The 20,196-nt window shown below is 51.2% G+C and overlaps 1 protein-coding gene across 2 annotated transcripts in view; it reads right to left on the reverse strand.

Annotated features, from left to right (window-relative positions):
* Nucleotides 1–20,196, reverse strand: part of tspan4a (tetraspanin 4a) — a 69,024-nt gene that overhangs the window by 36,250 nt on the left and 12,578 nt on the right. Inside the window, exon 2 of one of the 2 annotated variants that reach the window (XM_078085859.1) lies at nt 18,190–18,269. In XM_078085859.1, the coding sequence (XP_077941985.1) occupies nt 18,190–18,269 (80 nt within the window). Of the gene's footprint in view, nt 1–18,189; nt 18,545–20,196 lie in introns of both variants that reach the window. The other variant, XM_078085858.1, reaches the window with a different exon arrangement.

Raw genomic sequence — 20,196 nt, forward strand, 5'->3', positions numbered from 1 at the left:
CCGGACCTCCAGCTGATGCCGGCTGGTCTCATTATATCGACTGGTGTCGGGAGGAGACTGATTTGTTGCCGCGGCGACCTGTTTGTCAGAGGCGGTGACAGCAGTCATCAAGTCCCGGGGCAAAGTCAGCACTCACACACACACTCACACTCACACACACACACACACACACACACACACACACGCACACGCACATGGCCGATGTGCTGCTGCTTATTTCCTTAACGACAGGCGATGAAACCGCCCGTGAATCATAAGTCACACATGTGCACATCTGGTGTTCCTTTCAGACTAGGACGCATCGCTTCGTCGCGTCCTAAATTGGTGATTCGGTTTTTCCACCATTTCATTTTTTTGAATTCATTAGCGGGGAAAAGTCGTAAAGTAAATGACTCTCAGTCCCCTCAAGGGTTGTCTGATCTTAATGCGCCCCCCCCCGTTTGAGGACAGGAGCACGCAGGTACACAAAGCTCTCCCAGCGCAGGCGTCCAATCAGGAAGGCACACAAACATCAGGAGTAACGAGCGCCAAAGACCTCCTTTGCCGTCCTCACAACGTGCACACGGCGAGGTTCGCCGCTATCGCCGGCGCTAACGGCCTTTTTCAGTCTATTGAGTGTTTCGCCCACAAGAAGCACGCTGGGCTGCAGTTCATGCTGCTCGCCGCAAGTCCAACCCAAGTCGACTGCGTTCAGGCCGCTTTGCTCGAGCCCTGTTAGCAATTAACGGCATCATTTTTTACTGTTAGCGGCCATCTTGGATTTTGAGGTCGGCGTCGCTGTGGTTTGTTTTAAGATCGACCTTCATCACGAACCCAACACTTTCTAACTGCACCGAGCAGAGAGCACACAGGGGCAGTTTCCAGCCATTGTTTATGGGAAATGTAGTTCACGAAGGGAGGCGCGGAACATAAATTGATGCCGGGGCAATCGGGCATCGAGACGTCGCTAACATAAAACCGTAGAAGAGGTCAAAGGGAAGGATGTGTCGCACCTTCTTCAGCCCAACCGGAACCTAAACCAACTTGGAAACATCAATACATGGAATCTATAGCGTTATTATATCTATCGCATTACGGCATCTGGGCCCAGAGGGAAGCTCCAATTGAATGCAGAGCTGCATTTCTACAAGGATCTTTCTGCTGCAGCGAGACGCGGGACCTCCCTTCATATTGATGGGGCAAGAGAGCGTGTCATAAAGTATTTAGAGGCATCTAAGGAAGAGGCTGCTTTAGAAACGTAGATCATGAAGTCAGTGTTTAACAATCGAAGCTGACGTCTGTGGCGGGGGGGGGGGGGGGGGGGTGTTAATCACCTCAGGGGGCTCCTGCTGCTGTAAAACGCCCTCGTACTCGTCTGCTTTTATACGACACGAGTGCAGTGATCAGAAGCCCTGATGACTCTTTAACTGCCCCTTCAGGTCCCCCCCCCACCCCGCCCCCATCATCCATCCATTTAGCCTGTCTCCGCCTTGGCCACTGAGGGCCGCCGGCGTCTTAACGAGGCGATTTGTCGGTAAAGCGTGCACGTTGCGGAGTGTTTGAACCGGCAAGCGGCGGCGTCATCGCCCCCCCCCGACGCGCTCAGTGGTCTCAGTGTTTGAAAAGTCACATATGCAGGAGACGACGTCGTCGACGCCTCCTGTGGGAAGCGTGTTTCCCTGTGACTCCACACATGAAGTGACTTGGTCGTGATTTGGTATTTCTATAGATTTGTTGCGTCTGAGGGGAAAAGAGCCACGCCGCATTCACACGCCACCCCCCCCCCCCCCCCCCCCCCCCGCGTTCCCCCCCCCCCGTGTTCCAGCAGCCTCCCGGCAGCATGCGGGTGGTACTAATGACAGATGGAGAAAGGCAACACATGTGCGTTCCCCCCCCCCCCCCGCTACCAAACTGGAGCTGCAGATCCGCAGTGGTGAAGAGACAAATCTCTGACAGCCAAAGTATGAGATCAAACAACGAGGGGGGGAGGTGAGGGGGGGAGGGGGGGAGGGCAGAGGGTAATAGAAAGCTCAGCGGACAGTGACCAACGAGACGTGTGAGATGGAGAGGCAGTGGCATAACAAATGAGGGCTGGGGGAGAGAAATGGGGACCAATGAGGACGAGAGTGGCATAACAAATTATTCATGTGAATAGGGAGGCGGGGGGGAGGCGGGGGGGGGGGGAGTCCGTTGAGATCTGCGTGACAGAATGCAGCGCTACATGAGGGGCCGGGGGTCATGGAGGATTCCACAGGTCATGATTTCTGTCCGTGCTGAGGTTGGGGGGTGAGGGGGGGGAGGGGAGGGGGGGGTTAGCGGCTGACCTTTCAAGGATGACTGACATCGGGAGTCTTTTCTTAGAACCGAGTCTGTGGATCGTTCCGTCTGCAAAGGGGTTTGTTTTCTTTGTTTCCCAAACTGTATCAACTCGTCCAGTTCTAAATCACACAAAACGGACGTTTCTGAATCCGCCGAAGGCCCGAATCTCATCGTGTATCGCTTGATGTTTCAGAGGATTATTAACTCATCAAAAGGTGAAGACCTGATGAGAGGTCGGCGAGTCGCTCTCTAACCTCTCTAACGAATGAGCTTCTGGGGGTCAAAGGTCAATGTTTATATTCTAATGTTTTAGAACGTAAATGCCTTTCACACACAATTTCGAAAAAACGATAAATTTCTGTCCTTTCCCACCATGAATTAAGGATTCCAGACGTCGGCGCAAACTCTTATTTTGAGTATTTCTAATTATCTCCTGACATTTAATCACCAAAACAATGAATCTTCAATGGCCACCATCTCTAGTTCCGGGCCTGAATCGGCCTCCGTGTGCGTGTGCGTGTGTGTGTGTGTGTGTGTGTGTGTGTGCGTGCGTGTGTGTGTGTTCGAGCTCAGAGCTCCTCTCCACTCGACATTTCACTTCTTTGTTTCTTAATTGTGCTGCTCCTTTCTGGCCTTACCTCTCTCTCTCTCTCTCTCTTTCTCCCTCTCTCTCTCTCTCAGTCCACCTCCCCCGGCGCTCCCGTCAGTAACACCTCATCTTCCAAAGCCCCCCCATCCCGTCATGTTCCACACCCCCCTCCTCCCCATCATTAGCTCTTCTCCCTCACACTTCCTCTCCCGCACTGCTTCTCTCGCATTTCCTTTGCCTCCTTACCGTGTCTACCTTGTCATCCTTTGCCCTATCTGCCCCCCCCGCCACCCCCTCCACACCCTTTCATGTCAGCCTCACCCCCCCCTCATCTTCTTCCTGCAGTCACCATTTCAAATCACCCACGTCCACCCGTCTCTTAAATGTGGCAAATCCCATATTGTGGGCGGGGGGGGGGGGGCTTAGACTCAACCGGCCCGACGCTGCCCCAGACATTGAAGGCTATGTTAAGAAGAGGATCAACCACATAAAAGGAGGCTGCTGAACCCCCCCCTCCCCCCCATCTTACACCCACACCCACACAGCAGCTGCGTAGCAAGAAGCCTCCTGCATATCCAGTTGGATACGCAGGTAATACGATGGAAGGGTTAGCACTGAATATTTCAAAAGGCATCAAATAGAGCGGTGAAAAAAAGAAGGGGGGGGGGGGCTGTGTTGTAGTTTGCAGATTCAAACCGCTTTGGATGAACAGAGAGATGCGGATGAATAAGTAACCGGTTCACCTGCAGACGGCTTCATGGACCTACAAGGAAGTGATGCGCCTTGATTCACGGCGTCTCCACGAGAGGACGTCACATGTAAGCCACATGACGAAGGACGAGGAACCGACTCACGCGCAGACCTGAGAGATGTTTCCAGGTATCTCAACGATCTTTCCTTAAACCTGACCAGGTCATTTTGGTGTCTAAACCTAACTAAGTTGTTCCTGTAAAGACTTTATGGATGCACCTCGCAGGATTTGACATTCGCTGGTGGTTCCAACAATACAGGAGCCGCTGTGTGTTGCTTAACGCATTGACTGCAGGCTTTATTTCCAGGAGCTCTAGAAACATTACTGTTGGGGTCATTGCTTCTCGGCAGATACATCCAGAACTTTTTTCACTTGAAGTCTGGAGATGGATAAAGACCTGTACCTGATATGGACAAGAACCTGTTATGGATGAGATAGATTAGGACCTGAGATGGATAAATACTTGAGATGGATTAGGACCTGATATGGATAAATACTTGAGATGGATTAGGACCTGAGATGGATGAGATGGATAAGGACCTGATATGCATCAGATGCATGAGATGGATAAGGACCTGATATAGATGAGATGGATAAGGACCTGATATGGATGAGATGGATGAGGACCTGAGATGGATATGGACCTGAGATGGATAAGGACCTGATATGGATGAGATGGATGAGGACCTGAGATGGATATGGACCTGAGATGGATAAGGACCTGATATGGATGAGATGGATGAGGACCTGAGATGGATAAGGACCTGCTATGAATGAGATGCATGAGATGGATAAGGACCTGATATGAATGAGATGGATAAGGACCTGATATGCATCAGATGCATGAGATGGATAAGGACCTGATATAGATGAGATGGATAAGGACCTGATATGGATGAGATGGATGAGGACCTGAGATGGATATGGACCTGAGATGGATAAGGACCTGATATGGATGAGATGGATGAGGACCTGAGATGGATATGGACCTGAGATGGATAAGGACCTGATATGAATGAGATGCATGAGATGGATAAGGACCTGATATGGATGAGATGGATAAGGACCTGATATGGATGAGATGGATAAGGACCTGATATGGATGAGATGGATGAGGACCTGAGATGGATATGGACCTGAGATGGATGAGGACCTGAGATGGATGAGGGCCTGAGATGGATATGGACCTGAGATGGATATGGACCTGAGATGGATGAGGACCTGAGATGGATGAGGACCTGAGATGGATGAGGACCTGAGATGGATATGGACCTGAGATGGATGAGGACCTGAGATGAATATGGACCTGAGAGCACCAATGTGATAAAACACATTCATCTGAGCTATTCTGGGTGTCATCAGAACAGCTACACGAATGTCAAGAGGCCAATCAATTTCTTGAGCAGTGGTGGGCCTCATTATGTAATTAAAGCCCCCCCCCCCGACTGCCCGATCACGCGTGTACTCCGCTCATGATCAGGATTAAACCTCTTTCAGTCTCAAGTGGCTTGAACAGCTGCCGATTCCTCCCAGAGTTCTCCACGTGCTGCCTGTGATGGACGGCTATTAGAAGCTGATCTTCTCTGCAGGAGGGGGGGGGGGGGGTCGCAGTGATGCCGATCAATACTCAAATTATCCCCCTTCGCTACCGGCCTTATGCAGATCTTATTTTTTATATTTAGTTTCCTTCATTACAACTTGCAGAGGTAGTTGAGGTAACTTGAGGTAATGAGGCCGATTCAGCTTCCTTTAATACCGGCGGTGATTAACTCCACCTCAAAGCCTTAGAAGTTACAGCCGGTACAAATGCTACTCACGAGAAGTATTCAAGTATTTGCATTGTTTGTCACCTCCCTGCTGTTCAAAGGCCTTTCGGCCGCTGTTGTGATCAATACTGCATGAATCCTTCCTACTCAATGCACGTCTGTCTTTAAATATAGCTCTTTAATTATTCATATATTGCTCCATAGCGTTATTCATTCACAAGAGAAACAGGTGGAACACACACACGACTAGTCCTTTGAATTAAATGATTTAATATGTTGCTTCTTTCATTTATCACGGCCTTTCAGAATCATTTCAAAATAAAAAACACTTCTTTTCCGATCAGAAACTGCGGTTGTTAAGAGTCGCCGTGTGACGCATCGTCCCGCGTGCTTAGCCAGAGGACACCTGTTGTTATGCTAAGCTAAGCTAACGCAGACATCTACTTGCTGTCTACCTCCATCTCCGGAGAAAACAACATGTTATTATTCTCTGGCACAAACAATTTAAGCCGACATTCCCCAGCTGACTGAATTGGCAACGAAGAGATGCTCACTTGCATCCATTAGCAGGTGCAGCGACTCAAATTAGAAAAGCGTTAATGGGGACAGCTCCTAATAATCGAAAGGGTCGGCGAGGCGACGGAGGGGGAACGGCGTGCAGACGCGCGTGTCTCTGCATCAGAGGGACGGGGTGCGCGCACCCGGCACGCCGTAATTGGGTTCCCAGGCATACGGAGGGGAAAAAAAAAAAAGCAACAGATCTATAATTAAAACTGTGGATTTCCGGCTGCTGTGTTTATCAGTCGGCCATATGGGAGCCTGGTGGACGGGACAGATGGAGGACCAATGCAACTCAATGGATCATTTGGACATTCATTTACCGTCTCTGGATTGCATTTATATAAAGTACTGTACCTAAAAATACAAGCCCCCCCCCCCAAATAGTTCTTAAATGTGTGTAATTTATGCTGATTAATAACAAACAAGGAAAAACAACTTAAGTGAGCCGTTGCTTGTCATAAGTCACAAAGACAAACCGTTTGTTATTCTAGAATCAGTGTTAATAAGGTCGGAGGTCAGCGAGACCCCCCAGAGAGGCTCCACTTCTTGTCACGAAAAAATCCATCAACAGGAATCCATTCAGAGATGCGGCGCGGTGAACAGTCATTCACAATTAATGACAGAGAGTCATTAATTGTGTTCCTCGGAGACGCAAATAATGTGACATTTCGGAGTAGATTTCATAATTTTAGCAAAGATCAATAATCCAGCTGGTTGGTTTTGTGTGACCGGTTCTTGCCCCCTGAGCGTCGAATCCAACACCTCTGCATCAGAGGGTTTCGCAAACAGAAGAACGCGTAAATTGTAACAATTGAGGCACCTTTTAAAGTAAGAAGGAACTCGCGTGACGAGTTTTCAGCTGTTACCATGTTTCCTGTTTCGTTGTCTTCATTCTGACCGGCTCAAACCTTGAGGGATGCGCCGAGTCGTCTTCGTGTCGTACTCAAGAAGGGATTTGTACGGTCTGTTTACAGACGTGATAGCTGGCAGAGATCGGGGGCCCATTTAGCCCGAAGCCGACGCCGGCAAACAGACAAATGACTTGTTTAGTTTTAATGAATAAAAAATAGGACGCCGGTGTTTTGGGTTTGCTGGTGCCTCCTAAGGGCTCCAGATAAGCTCTGCCGTGGTGGGAGACAAACAGGACGCGCCGTCTCGTCTCGTCTGTGTCAACTCTGTCTCTTCATCTTCTCACTGTTTTTGTCGTCTTAATTATTCACGAAGGCGTTTATAAAAAAAAAAGGTCCTCGTTTGCATTTTCTTCCAAAAGTCGAGCAACACGTGTCAATTTCCTGGATGTATTTTATTTATAAGAACTTCTCTTGCGAAGCGACTTGGGTTTAGTATTGACAAGTAAAAGGTTTATTGCTGTATATCTATTGTTTGTCTCTGGGCGTCCCCCCTGGAAAAGAACGACTCAGACCTTCCAACGCCACTGGGAGAGGAGGGGGGGCTTCGATGGGACCAGCTCTCCACTGTGACCCCTGTGAGGGTCATCAGAGGACCAGCGGAGCGTTTCCTAAAGGACTCCTGACTTTGTGGCTTCCGCTGCTCGTCGAGGGGCTTCGCGTCTTTTTTTTCTTCTTACCTGCTGTTTCCCCACCTGTCCCTGCAACGTCCACATCTCTCTCCCGCGGATCTGTCCCCCCCCTGCCCTCCCCTCCCCCCCCTCCCCCAGCTCTGCACCACTCCACCTGCATTCAGCACAGGTCCCGAGCTGCCGTCCTCCGGCTCGCGCATCCGCGCTGTTTGGACTCCGTGCTGCAGCACACTGCGACCCCCCCCCCATCAGCCTCCCCAGCCCCTCCCGCTTCACACTGCTACAACCGAACCGCGAGTACACCAACCCCCCCCCCCCCCCGCCGGCCTCTCCTTCTGTCTCTCTCCCCCCCCGTCTGGTCCTCTCATATGCACACTCATTTTGCGTCGGCTCGGCTTCACTTTGATACAGATACACCCCCACGCGCACACCCCCCCTACACCCCCCTCTCGCTCTCCCTCAGCAGCATCTTTATTCTAAGCATCTCTGCAGCAAACGCCCCCCCCCCCGTTTCCCCCGTCGAGAAGAAGATGGACTGTTTTTTTTTATCAGCGTTATTAAAAGCCTTTATTTTTACAGCCCGCCTCTTTGCATCTGCTGATGCTAATGTGTGTGTGTGTGTGTGTGTGTGTGTGTGTGTGTGGGGGGGGAGGGGGAGGGGGTCATGGGAGAGCGCGTGAACATGTGTGTGAATGGAGGCCGCAGAGGGGGGGCCGCAGAGAAGGGGGCCTCGCTCTGCTCGCTGCATCTCAAATGTTGAGTCTCATCAAGCGGAATATGTGAACTTGTCTGACAGCTCGCTGACATGAAAAGGCAACAACATTTGGAGGAGTTGATGCTCACACACGCACACAGACACGCACACACACACACACACACACGTACACACACACACACACGCGCGGTGGGCTGCGAAGGACAGGTGGGGAACATGAATCTCTGCGTTGCTGTAAAGGGTACGCCCGGCTTCTGAGTGTCAGCCGCCTCGAAAAAGCGCTTTCCCGCGCTCACCGTGAAAGGTCGACGCGCACCCGGGAACCCGCCGGGCCCCCGGGCCGCCGGGCCAGGTCGGATTAACGCTCCTCTGCCGTCTGCGGTTCTGAGGGTGTCGGGTCCGGTTCGGGCGAGCGTGATCCGGTTGGAGCGGCGGAGGTGAGCGCAGCGATGGAGAGGAGGTGAAGAGCGCTTGTGCTTCTCGGGACGCGTGTGAAACCCCCCGGTGATTCGTGGCGGGGAGCCTGAGGGGGGGGGGAGGGGGTATGACAGGTGAAGGAAGGAGCAGCTGGAGACAGTTTTTGGAGAAATGCTGGTTGAACATTGAGTCACTCAGGACGGGGCGACAGATGTTCTTCTCCTCCGCAGCGCTCGGCTGGTTCCGGCTCAGATTCCGCTCGTCGTCTCCAACCTTTCATGTCCAATTCGCAGATTTCCGGTTTCGTGTTTCACTCTCAACAATCTGCCAACAAACAGATTGCCGCTCGCAGCCTGAACGAGGCCCATAACTGCTGCTTCCACCAAATCTCCCACCGACTACAAAACCTCCTCCCGGGGCTTTCGCTGGTTTTAGGGAACGAAGACAAACCTTTTGAAAAAAAAGGTGCCGATTCCCTCCGAGTGGCTCGTAAAACACGCCGACGCCGGGCAGCTCCGCGGGGTCAAACCGGGGTCAAACCACCGAAGCGATGCCGTGGAGGCCGCGCGGCCCCCCCCAAGGACGGATAATATATAGTGTTTGAACAACACACAACATGTCTGTGCAACCGTGGGCCTTAATCTGAATTAGGCCACCGAGCGCGTCAGATCCACACGGAAAACACGAGAAAGAGCCTTTAAAGTGTTATTACTGGCACTGATACCGACTCCACCCGATGAAACAATCAAACCGTACTCACGTCTGACTTATTATTCATACTGAACGCTGCGGTTGTTGTTGTTGTTGTTTTTTGTTTCTGTCTTTTTCTGTCTTGTGTTGCTTGTTTTTTCCTTACAGTTCCAGAGAGCTGTCGTTGTTGAATAAAAATGCTTTTCTAAAAAAGAGAATCTCCGCCTGAACTTTACCGAGCGGTTCGATCGACTGAACAGTCGGGAATAATTCTCACGCTTTAGTCAAAACAACCGATGCTTGGCGGAAAAACCATGTTTCACAGAAGCCTTTTTCCCGGTCGCCGTCAATCAGCCATGACGCGTTCTTGGTTGCATACATGAAGTATGAAGGACTCCTCATGTCTGGATCAGCAGGGGATTCCTTCTACTAACGACGCGTGATCAGTGTCAATCATCATCACACGTTGTTTGTGTCTAATGACGTGTCCTGACATCGGCTTCTCATATTGAATCTGTGAATCTGTTAGAAGCCCTCGCTGTGACGGGCCCTCCCCCCCCACGTCCCCACGTCCCCACGTCCCCGTCTGGGGAAAGTCAATCAATCGCTGGAGGGATTCTGGAGCTTTGAGGCGTTTGTTATTTTTTATTTGCTGCTGCGGAGCCAGCGGTGGTGATGAGGGAATATGTGGCGATGATGCTGATGCTGATGATGATGATGATGATGCTGATGATGATGATGATGATGATGATGCTGATGATGCTGATGATGCTGATGATGATGATGATGATGCTGGTGATGGGGCACATGTCACCAGTCACATCACGGGATCAAATTCCTGCAATCAGGAGGGTTTTCCCGGGAACGGTGAATGTCTTGTGTTCCATGGAACGACGACGCTGCTGCAGAAAAACAAAAACAATGAGTTTCCCGTGGATTCGACGTGACGCAACTTCAACGGAGGAGCAGAACGCACAGGACGCAGCGTGTGGGTTCGGAAAGCGACTTACCGGAACATCGGGAGGGAGGAATAATCCTTTTATCCCCCCTGAGCCTCCGCGCGGCGTTTTATTCTCGTGACGTGTGACAATGCTGATGCGTTTCAAATGTTTCCACGTGACGCGATGTGGTTTTTCCTCACGCGCGTCTCTCGGGAATCTCAGCAGAGGAAGAAGCAGCTCGGGCGGCTTCCCGGACACGTTCACCAGTATTACTAAACGGCGCGACATGTGGACGACTTCACTCACTGAGTTAATGCAAAATATGACCAGGATCACCGCTAAAGACGCTAAATCCTCTGTTATTTCATTTTCAGCGTCAGAAGGAAGATTAAGGACAGATTACTTGAAATAGAACGAGAAGTGAATAAATTGTATGAATACAGTGGGAATGTAGCAAGATACTCTTAAATTAAAACGATTGAATCGCAGCATGTTACCTTTCACAATAAAAGCCCCAGACACGTGGACCTGGTCTGCTTTGGTCAGAAGAGTAATAAAGTTGGTGGGGACGCGGCGTTGTTGTAGACCACGTGTCTGTTGCGGGTACGCAGAGGACAAAAGATGTGTCTTGAGGCGGGACTGGAATGTGGTGATGGCGTCGGGGTCTCTGATGAGAATGGGGAGTGAGTTCCAGAGCTTGGGAGCTGCCCTGGAGAACGCTCTGCCCCCAGAGCTGCAGAGTTTGGATGTGTGGGGGGGGGCAAAAGTAGTCTGGCTCGAGGTGGATCTGAGGGACTGAGGAGCTCAGAGAGATAGGGAGGTGCCAGTTGGTGGAGGGCTTTGTAGGGTGAGGGTCAAGATTCTGTAGGAGATCCGGTGGGAGACGGGGAGCCAGTGGAGGTCTCTCAGGACGGGGGTGATTTGGGTGTGGGTGAGCAGTCGTGCAGCTGCATTCTGGACCAGTTGTCATTTATTCATGGAGGTGTTGCTGATGCCGTAGAGGAGTGAGTTGCAGTGGTCCTGACGGGCGGAAATGAAAGCGTGGAGGAGTTTCTCTGCCCGGTGATTCGTGACTGAAGATTTGACCCCCGCCCCCCCCGGCGTCCTCCTCCCGTAAACACCTCAGTAACAACGCATTCAAAATAACCGTTGGAAATATTCCGGCCAGCGAGGGATCCTTTTCTGATGGTCTCTGAAGTATCTTTTTTTTTACCCAGCATGCCCTGAGCAGACAATTAGCGGTGGCTTCGTGTTTTCCCCGTCGCTCTGATCGCGGCCTCCCGCTTGTTCGAGCGCCCCCCACCTGCGCCTCCTTTCACGCCGCCAATCAGGTGCATCCGGCTCGCCGCTGACGGAGCTCACTGCCTCCATCTGCGCTCTTCAGCCCTCTCAGGCCCTGAGAACGGCATTCTGGGACCTTTGGTATCCTCCCACTGGCTGCACACCGACCCTCGACTGCCCTTTATGAATATTTAAAACTTGTCACGTCCGTCGGCTGCGGTCCCCGGATACTCGGAGGTGTTTTCGGTGTTTCGGGCCCCGGCGGCGCGTTGTCCCGCGTTTGTCCCCGTGTCCTTGGAGGACGCACGGCGAGCGGGCCTCTCCGAGGTCGGACTAGTAACCCTTCGCTGTCAGGAAGGAAACGAGTGAACGTGCACCTCTAAGCGCTTCACTTAGCGATTCCGCTCCGGCGGTTTCCACCCGCGGGCGACGCTTCCTGGCTCCACCCGGTGAGCGCGTCGCACGTCAATCGCTACGTGCTAATTAGCCCCGGTTGGGCCAATCGGAGGAGCCGGGTGGCTCCGCCCCCTGAGGATAGATGTCTTCAAGCTGGCCGGTTACTTGTTCGTTTTTCTTCACGTTGTCTGCACGGATTAAAGGAATAGTTCAAAAACGATATATAGTGAATAATAATCACCACTTTAGGCTTTCTCTTCTCTTAGGAGACAATTTGCCGGTTTGAGGAAGCGATGAGGACAGAAGCACAGGCGGATTCATCTCTACAAAATCTCCTTTTTGTGAGTTTCAATAAACTGGAAATGGAAACGCTCTTCGGAGCGACGCTTTTGAAGAGGAGACAGAAACGGGGGGTCTTGCGACGCGAGTCATCACCACTTTACTGCTGAAACATTGTTCAGCCCAAATGAGCTGGCAAACAATTCAAAGTAACATCGGAGCGCCGGGTGGGGGGGCAGGTGGGGGGGCAGGTGGGGGGGGATAGGCCCAAAGCCCGGCCTGCCAAAACAGACCCGAGATCAGCTTCAAATTAGGTTCGTTAACAGAGTGGTTTCCAGCTCCTGACACACTTCCTCCTATCGGGGGGGCTTTTCCTGACGCCTCGACATGAATATTTTAAAGAACTTCACAGACGGAAAACACGCGTAGCAGCGCCGCACTAAAACATGGATGCAGAGAAGCACTTTTATCCCAGATTTATTTGAAATATTTCGCTGATTTTAAGAGAATTTATTTAAGTTTAAATGAGGCAGAGGAGTCTCGGAAGCAATAACTTCTGCCCGTTTCACGTCATTCTGAGGTCAAGTGTTATCAGAGGTTTGTGGTGGATGCCTCTAATCCCTTCATGTCACTGCCGGGGACAAATGAAGCCATCGACGTGTCGTGATCACGGAAAGATTGCGTTCTACGCCCAAATCTGGTGTCTGTGGGTTGAAAACTGGAATTTTCTGGAGTATTAAACCGGCTCAATTCCTCCTGAGCCAATAAAACCACCCGGGAGCTTCATTAAAGGGCTGCTTGTCTGGGGATAAACGTACGTGTATATTTATTCTGCACCAGGTGAGCATCCTGGATCCACATCTGTCGCAAAAAAACACGCCATCGCCGGACACAATAACGAGACGTCCCCCGGTGTCCCCCCCGTCTCCAGAAATCAAACCTGTGTGCACAACGCCCGCGGGCCAGAAGGACGCACAAACACACTCCGCCAAAGTCAACTGCGGGCCGATTACCAGGACCACTCATGCTGAGCAGCGCCCCCTCGCCTGAAGCCAGCAAGGAGGGGGGGGCTGACTAATCTCTGTGGAAAGACCGTTTCTATTGATCAGGCCAAACATGGGGAGGCAGATTTCTCTGACCTACATCAGCCACGGCGAGGAAACACAACTTCAGAGGCCGCGCGTCGCCAGTGTCTCCCCCATTTGTTGCTGACGAGATTAATTAAAAAATTGGCCGTGAACGAGTCTGGTTTGCGGCTTGGGGAAGGAGGGAGAGGGGTGAGGGGGGGGGGGGGGCAACTTCATGCAGCGTTGAGCATCCTCCGCCTTTTTTCATTTTTCTTAGCTGCGCCAATGCTGCAATTCCCCGGTGGAGTCGTGGCGGCCGCGTTGAACCGCCAGCCTGCGTCCTGCAGCGGCAGGAAGTCCATTTCCTCTTTCCGCTCGCGCTAAAATGCTTTTTTCTGCGGCCTCGCAGCTGACGGTCTGACTGACCGTCTCTCCGAGCGGGTGAAGCCTCATCGGATTCCACTTTTGAGTCCGTTAGACGTGGAGTACTGGAACGCACGCCCACGCACACTCAAACCGCACAAACCTGGAAGGACCCTGTGATTTATTGTCGTGCCGGGACCCAAAATAGACTTGTTTCCATAACGACCTGCATGTCGTTGTTGCACCTCTTAATGGAACAATGTTATCGGAATGAAGAGGTTCACGGAAAACGTGTAGTATAACTAATGTACTGCATATACACGCCACACAAATTGAACTAAATCCGTCTGCCTGTGAGGAGGCGAGAGGTGACGGACGCAAACAAGGGCGTCAAATCTGTGCAAGTGTGGCGTTTAAACTGTAAATAAAAACCACCGCTCGGCTTAAGAAAAGCTTAGTCACAAAGATGTCAATATAAAAAAGGGTAAATAAATTGAAATAAGCTGTATTAATTGTTAAATAGTTTTGTTTTAAAGATGAAAATGACCCGACAGGAAGCTGAACTTTCCCTCTTTTTCTACTCGGCTTTCCTTCGGTTTCCAATCGCAATTGTACGATTGTTGAATTAGTTTATTTTTGCAAAAACCCCCAAAAACAAAAGCGATCCAGATGTTAGCGGACATTTTCCAGATGGTATTCGGTGGTCCAGTGAAACGCTTCCACCCAGCAGCAGGTTTGAAATGAGTCCGTTTCTTGTTCGATGCTTTTGCGTATACGCCAGTGAGCAACACGTTCAATCACTGAAACAAAAGGAAACCCCCCCAAAGACCTTCTGCACACCGAGCGTGAAGAGAAGCCAGGAGCCTCCTCGCCGACAGCAACTACACCACGATGGTCGGTTTGAAGGACGTGCAGAGGAAGTGTGATGGACAAAAACACCTGCTCGTGTTTAGGAGGAACTCGAGTAACCCGGCGACAACCCAGCAGGATTCGGACGCCGGTCGAGTTTTGAGGGTCACCAATTCATCATTTATTTGGGTATTGGATCATATTTTTGTATTTAATCCCTGCGGTTTCCTGTTAATCCATCGTTACAGAGATCAGTCAATCCACAACAAATGTTTAAACATGCAAGTGTACCTGAGTTTTACCTCAGGCTTTAAATATGGATAAAAGATGTATTTGTTAAAGGAGGATCGTCTTGTCTTAAGTGGGAAAGAGATTACAGGTTATCAATAAGAATTACAATAAAATAAAATGAATTAGAAAACGATTTCCCCAGCAGAGGCATCAAATTCATTCAAGTTGATGAATTTCTCAACATCCGTTTCTGTCGAAGTGAAACAACGAGAGTGCAGCCACTCGCTTCCCGACTCCAATCCCGAATAATCTCGCCTCCATGTGACATCTCACGATTATTTTGAACAAATGTAAAGAGAGGGTTTGTTTTAGATGAGATCCCTCCTGAGAATCCATGTGAGAGCTTATCAGCATTTCATCTGGCCGATGTGAACATGTCACTCATATAAATGATCGATGAGAGCCCCTGCTGTGCTGCACCATGTAGCCTCTCACACACTCACTGCCTATATACTGCCTGGTCCCGGCCCTCGCTAGTCACCCGAGTCCGTGGGAGTCATAGTCACACACTAGTCACGTGACTCGTTAGTCACGTCTCGTCAGTCGTTGGTCTCATGAGTCGTTAGCATCGTGAGTCGTTAGCATCGTGAGTCGTTGGTCTCGTGAGTCGTTGGTCTCGTGAGTCGTTGGTAGCGTGAGTCGTTAGTCTCTTGAGTTGTTAGTAGCGTGAGTCGTTAGTATTGTGAATCGTTAGTCTCTTGAGTTGTTAGTAGCGTGAGTCGTTAGTATTGTGAATCGTTAGTCTCTTGATTCGTTAGTAGCGGGAGTCGTTATTCTTGTAAGTCGTTAGTCTTGTGAATCGTTAGTCTTGTGAGTCGTTAGTCTCTTGAGTCGTTAGTCTTGTGAGTCTTGTGAGTCGTTGGTCTAGTCAGTTGTTAGTCTTGAGTTTTTATTCTCGTGAGTCGTTATTCTCGTGAGTCGTTAGTCTCTTGAGTCGTTAGTCTCTTGATTCGTTAGTAGCGGTCTTGGAGTCTTGAGAGTCGTTATTCTCGTGAGTCGTTATTCTCGTGAGTCGTTAGTCTCTTGAGTCGTTGGTCTTAAGAGTCTTTGGTCTTGTCATTTGTTAGTCTATTGAGTCGTTAGCATCGTGAGTCGTTGGTCTCGTGAGTCGTTGGTCTCGTGAGTCGTTGGTAGCGTGAGTCGTTAGTCTCTTGAGTCGTTAGTAGCGTGAGTCGTTAGTATTGTGAATCGTTAGTCTCTTGAGTTGTTAGTAGCGTGAGTCGTTAGTATTGTGAATCGTTAGTCTCTTGATTCGTTAGTAGCAGGAGTCGTTATTCTTGTAAATCGTTAGTCTTGTGAATCGTTAGTCTTGTGAATCGTTAGTATTGTGAATAGTTAGTCTCTTGCTTCGTTAGTAGCAGGAGTCGTTAGTCTTGTGAATCGTTAGTCTTGTGAATCGTTAGTCTTGTGAGTCATTAGTCTCTTGAGTCGTTAGTCTTGTGAGTCTTGTGAGTCGTTGGTCTAGTGAGTCGTTAGTCTCTTGAGTCGTTAGTCTCTTGAGTCGTTAGTAGCGGTCTTGGAGTCTTGTGGGTCTTGTGAGTGTGTGACACACACACACACACACAGTGTGCTCATAACGTTTGCCGTGGTCCTCCTCGGCAGTGCTTTATAGCTGAGAGAAGATGAAGAGTTGAAGAGGTCACTCGTTCCCAGAGGGAGATTGCATCTTGGAAGCTAGATTGCATTTCGGCGTTCGAGGCCTCATCTCGTTCCATTACCAATAAGAACAGAAGTATGACAAATCAAAGTAATCCCAGCACTGTAAACTGCAGGGGGGGGAGAGGGGGGGGGGGGGGGGGGGGGCAGCATCCCACAAAACCCGAGACAAAGTTGCAACACGATTGCACAGAAAAGACAAAAAGACAAGAACACATCACACACTGGCACGAGGCTGAGATGGAGATCTTTAAATGTGAAGCTGTGGAACATGACGGGGGCTTCGGGGTGGAAATGAAAGTGATCTGTTGGGGGGGGGCTACCGGAGTGAGATGGACAGACAAAGGCTGAATTGCCCCCCTCTGCAAACAGATATGATCATCCAGATAGAGCGGCTTGACAGCCTCGATGGGCTGAGAAGGGGAAAGAGGGAAAGGAGGAGGTGGGAGGGGTGGAGCAGAGGAAGGTGATGGAGCATCCCGGCGTTGTGATTAACGAGTCCGCGCTAAAAACGCCAGCTGCACACGTGAAGAGGCTTAACGCAGAAAAACAAAGCGGCGCACACCCACGTCTGGAAGTGCTGTATGTGGAACCGAAAGAAAGCTCGACCCACGGTGGGCTTTGCTACACGTGATCTAAATGCATGACCTGTCTTTCCTCCGCCGCCCCCCCCCCCCCCCCCCCCCCTCCTCCTCCTCCGCCCCTCCGCTCCATCCTCACTCCTCTCACATCACTCTGGCAACACACACCACAGCTGCCTCTGGCCCACATGAAATACAGAAAGACGTGTGAGTAAACATGCAGAATGTTAGATCAGTCACGTGACTCCCTCGGCCACGTGAGCCGATGGTCCCTCGCTAGTCGAGTGAGTAATCGTAGTCATTAGTCAGGTGACTCGTTAGTAATCTTAGTCATTAGTCAGGTGACTCGTTAGTAATCTTAGTCATTAGACAGGTGACTCGTTAGTAATCTTAGTCATTAGTCAGGTGAGCTGTTAGTCCCTGACTAAGGTGAGTCCTTAGTGGTCAATCGCTCGTCAGGTGACTCGTTGATGATGTGAGTCGTTAATCAAGTGATTCGTTAGTCAATCGCGAGTCAGGTGACTCGTTAATAATGTGATTCATTAATCAAGTGATTTGTTAGGCAAACGCTAGTCAGGTGACTCGTTAATAATGTGTCTTTACCACGTGATTCGTTAGGCTAACGCTAGTCGGGTGACTCGTTAATAATGTGAGTCATTAATCAGGTGATTCTTAGTCAATCGCTCGTCAGGTGACTCGTTGATGATGTGAGTCATTAATCAAGTGATTTGTTAGTCAATCGCGAGTCAGGTGACTCGTTAATAATGTGTCCTTGTCACGTGATTCGTTAGGCAAACGCTAGTCAGGTGACTCGTTAATAACGTGTCCTTATCACGTGATTCGTTAGGCAAACGCTAGTCAGGTGACTCGTTAATAACGTGTCCTTATCACGTGATTCGTTAGGCAAACGCTAGTCAGGTGACTCTTTAATAACGTGTCCTTATCACGTGATTCGTCAGGCAAACGCTCGTCAGGTGACTCGTTAATAATGTGAGTCTCTTGTTAACTATTCACGGTATTCAAAAGTTTCTCACTAGTCAGTCAACCTGTTGCGCGTAATGCGCGTAATTATTCTCGTGAGTCTCAAACTACTTGCCCGTCACATGACGAGTCATTGAGTCATTAGTAATCTCAGCCCCCCCCCCCCTCATGACTCACCCAGAAGAGGAGGTTGAAGAAGACCATTCCGTATCGCAGGGCCATCACGCAGCCCTCGGCCATCCTGCAGCGGCGCAGCTCTAGGAGGAAGATGAAGGAGAGGTCCAGGTAAAACACCACGTACTTCTTGCCCCGCTGCGCGCAGCGCCCCTTGGCGGCCTGCGGCCCCTTCGTGGTGTGGAAGCCGAAGGCGAAGGGCGGCCGCTTGTACTCGAACTCCCCGCTGAAGCGGTGGAACCCGGAGGAGAAGGGCGGCGAGTCGGACTTGCTGTCCAGGGACGGACTGCGCCGGTAGGGGGTCTCGTCGGTGCTCGAGCGTCTCATGGCGGGAGGCGGACGAGTCCAAAGTCCCGGCCTAAAGTCCTCAACGTGGAGGGGGGGAGGGGGGGGGGAGTCAGAAGTTACTCCGCTCGGTGCAGACGGGTGGATGTCTCCTCCAGTTTTCCTCACAAAAAAAAACAGTTAGAAGCCCTGTCGAACGATTTAAGACCCCCCACGTCCTCCCCACCCATGTCCCCCTGTCCCCGTCCCCTTGTCCCAACCAAAGCTGCTTGAGTCTCCTTTAATCCCGCGCGGTCCCTCTATATTCTGCGCGTAATCCCGCCGCCGCGCTGTGTGGTTCCGTGCGTTTTAGGACATAATCCCGCCGCGCGCTCACCTCTCCGCGACCACTTTCAGCGCAGGTGCCGACGCTCCGAGAGATGAAAAAACCCCGCGGGGGGGGGACAGATCCGCGCTCCCTCCTTCTCTATACGAGCTTGGGGAGGGGGGGGTGAGAGGGGGGGGTGGGGGTGTGATGGCACTTGATCCGGGGCCAATCAACTTCTGCTACTCAATGAAGAACGCAGTGCGCGCGCGGCGGGGGGGGGGGGGGGTTGGGTTGGTGCAATGGATGGATGCGTGGAGGAGGATGGCGCCAGAGAGAGCGGACCCCACTTTGGGGGTCTTTAATCCCGCTCCTCACACATCTGCCGACTCCCCCCCCCCCCCCCCCCTCTTCGTCTCCTCCTCCGCCGTCCCCCCCTCCTTCTCTACGCGGACGGGAGGTAATTGCTCCCTCAGACTCCCCTCATCAGCGAGGCAAAAAAAAAAAAAAAAAGTGTACGGCGTCCCTTCCCAAAGACCCCCCAAAGACACACACACACACACACACACACACGTGTTTTCCTCTTCTCTTAAGTGGGCTGCGAGATCAAGGTGTCCACCGGCGGGTCACGGCGAGAGAAGAATGAGCGAGTCAGCTCAGACTGCAGTGTTTGAGCTCCCTCCCCCCTTTCTCATCCACAAGCTCCTCTCTCTCTCTCTCTCTCTCTCTCTCTCCCTCTCACACTCTCTCACACACACACACCCAAACAGCCAATCGGTGCATCACATATATGTACATGCAACGCACAAGACCTGGCGTGTGGTTAATACACCAGAAGCCTGCTGCTCTGGTGCATCCTCCTCCTCCTCCTCCCCCTCCCCCTCCTCCTCCTCCTCCTCCTCCTCCTCCCTGGACCTCATCCCACATGCAGAGGTCGTTCTCCTGCATGCTCGGCTCCAGTCGTGTGCCTCTCTCCCTCTGGACCCTGACTCGGGTCCCTCTGCAGCCTCACTTCACCTTGCAAACGACTCACAGCCCTGACAAATGTTTTTATTCCCGACCGTCGGGAGGAACAGTGACGCGTGCATGACCGGCATGACCGACTCATCGAACAGATGACTTGGTCACAACCCCCATCCGGTCTTGGCTTTTGGGACACAGCCGCCAAGAGCGCCGGCACAATTCCAACCACAAGATATACTCAGGTTAATGCAACAAGAGGCACGTGGGACGTTTGTGGAAAAACCTCACGGTTGCTCTTAAGAAATCAGTTTCAGCCTCCCGGTCTGAGAAGCCAATTTCTTATCTGGCATTCCATTGCATCTCCACCCTTCTTGCGTCACATGCGGGAAGGATGGCGACGGCCTGAAGGCTGAACTTCAGGCTCTTGAAACAGCACCGCCGCAAACCAATGGGTGGCG

Source organism: Gasterosteus aculeatus, chromosome 12, assembly GCF_964276395.1.
Source record: "Gasterosteus aculeatus chromosome 12, fGasAcu3.hap1.1, whole genome shotgun sequence".
Lineage (NCBI taxonomy): Eukaryota > Metazoa > Chordata > Actinopteri > Perciformes > Gasterosteidae > Gasterosteus > Gasterosteus aculeatus.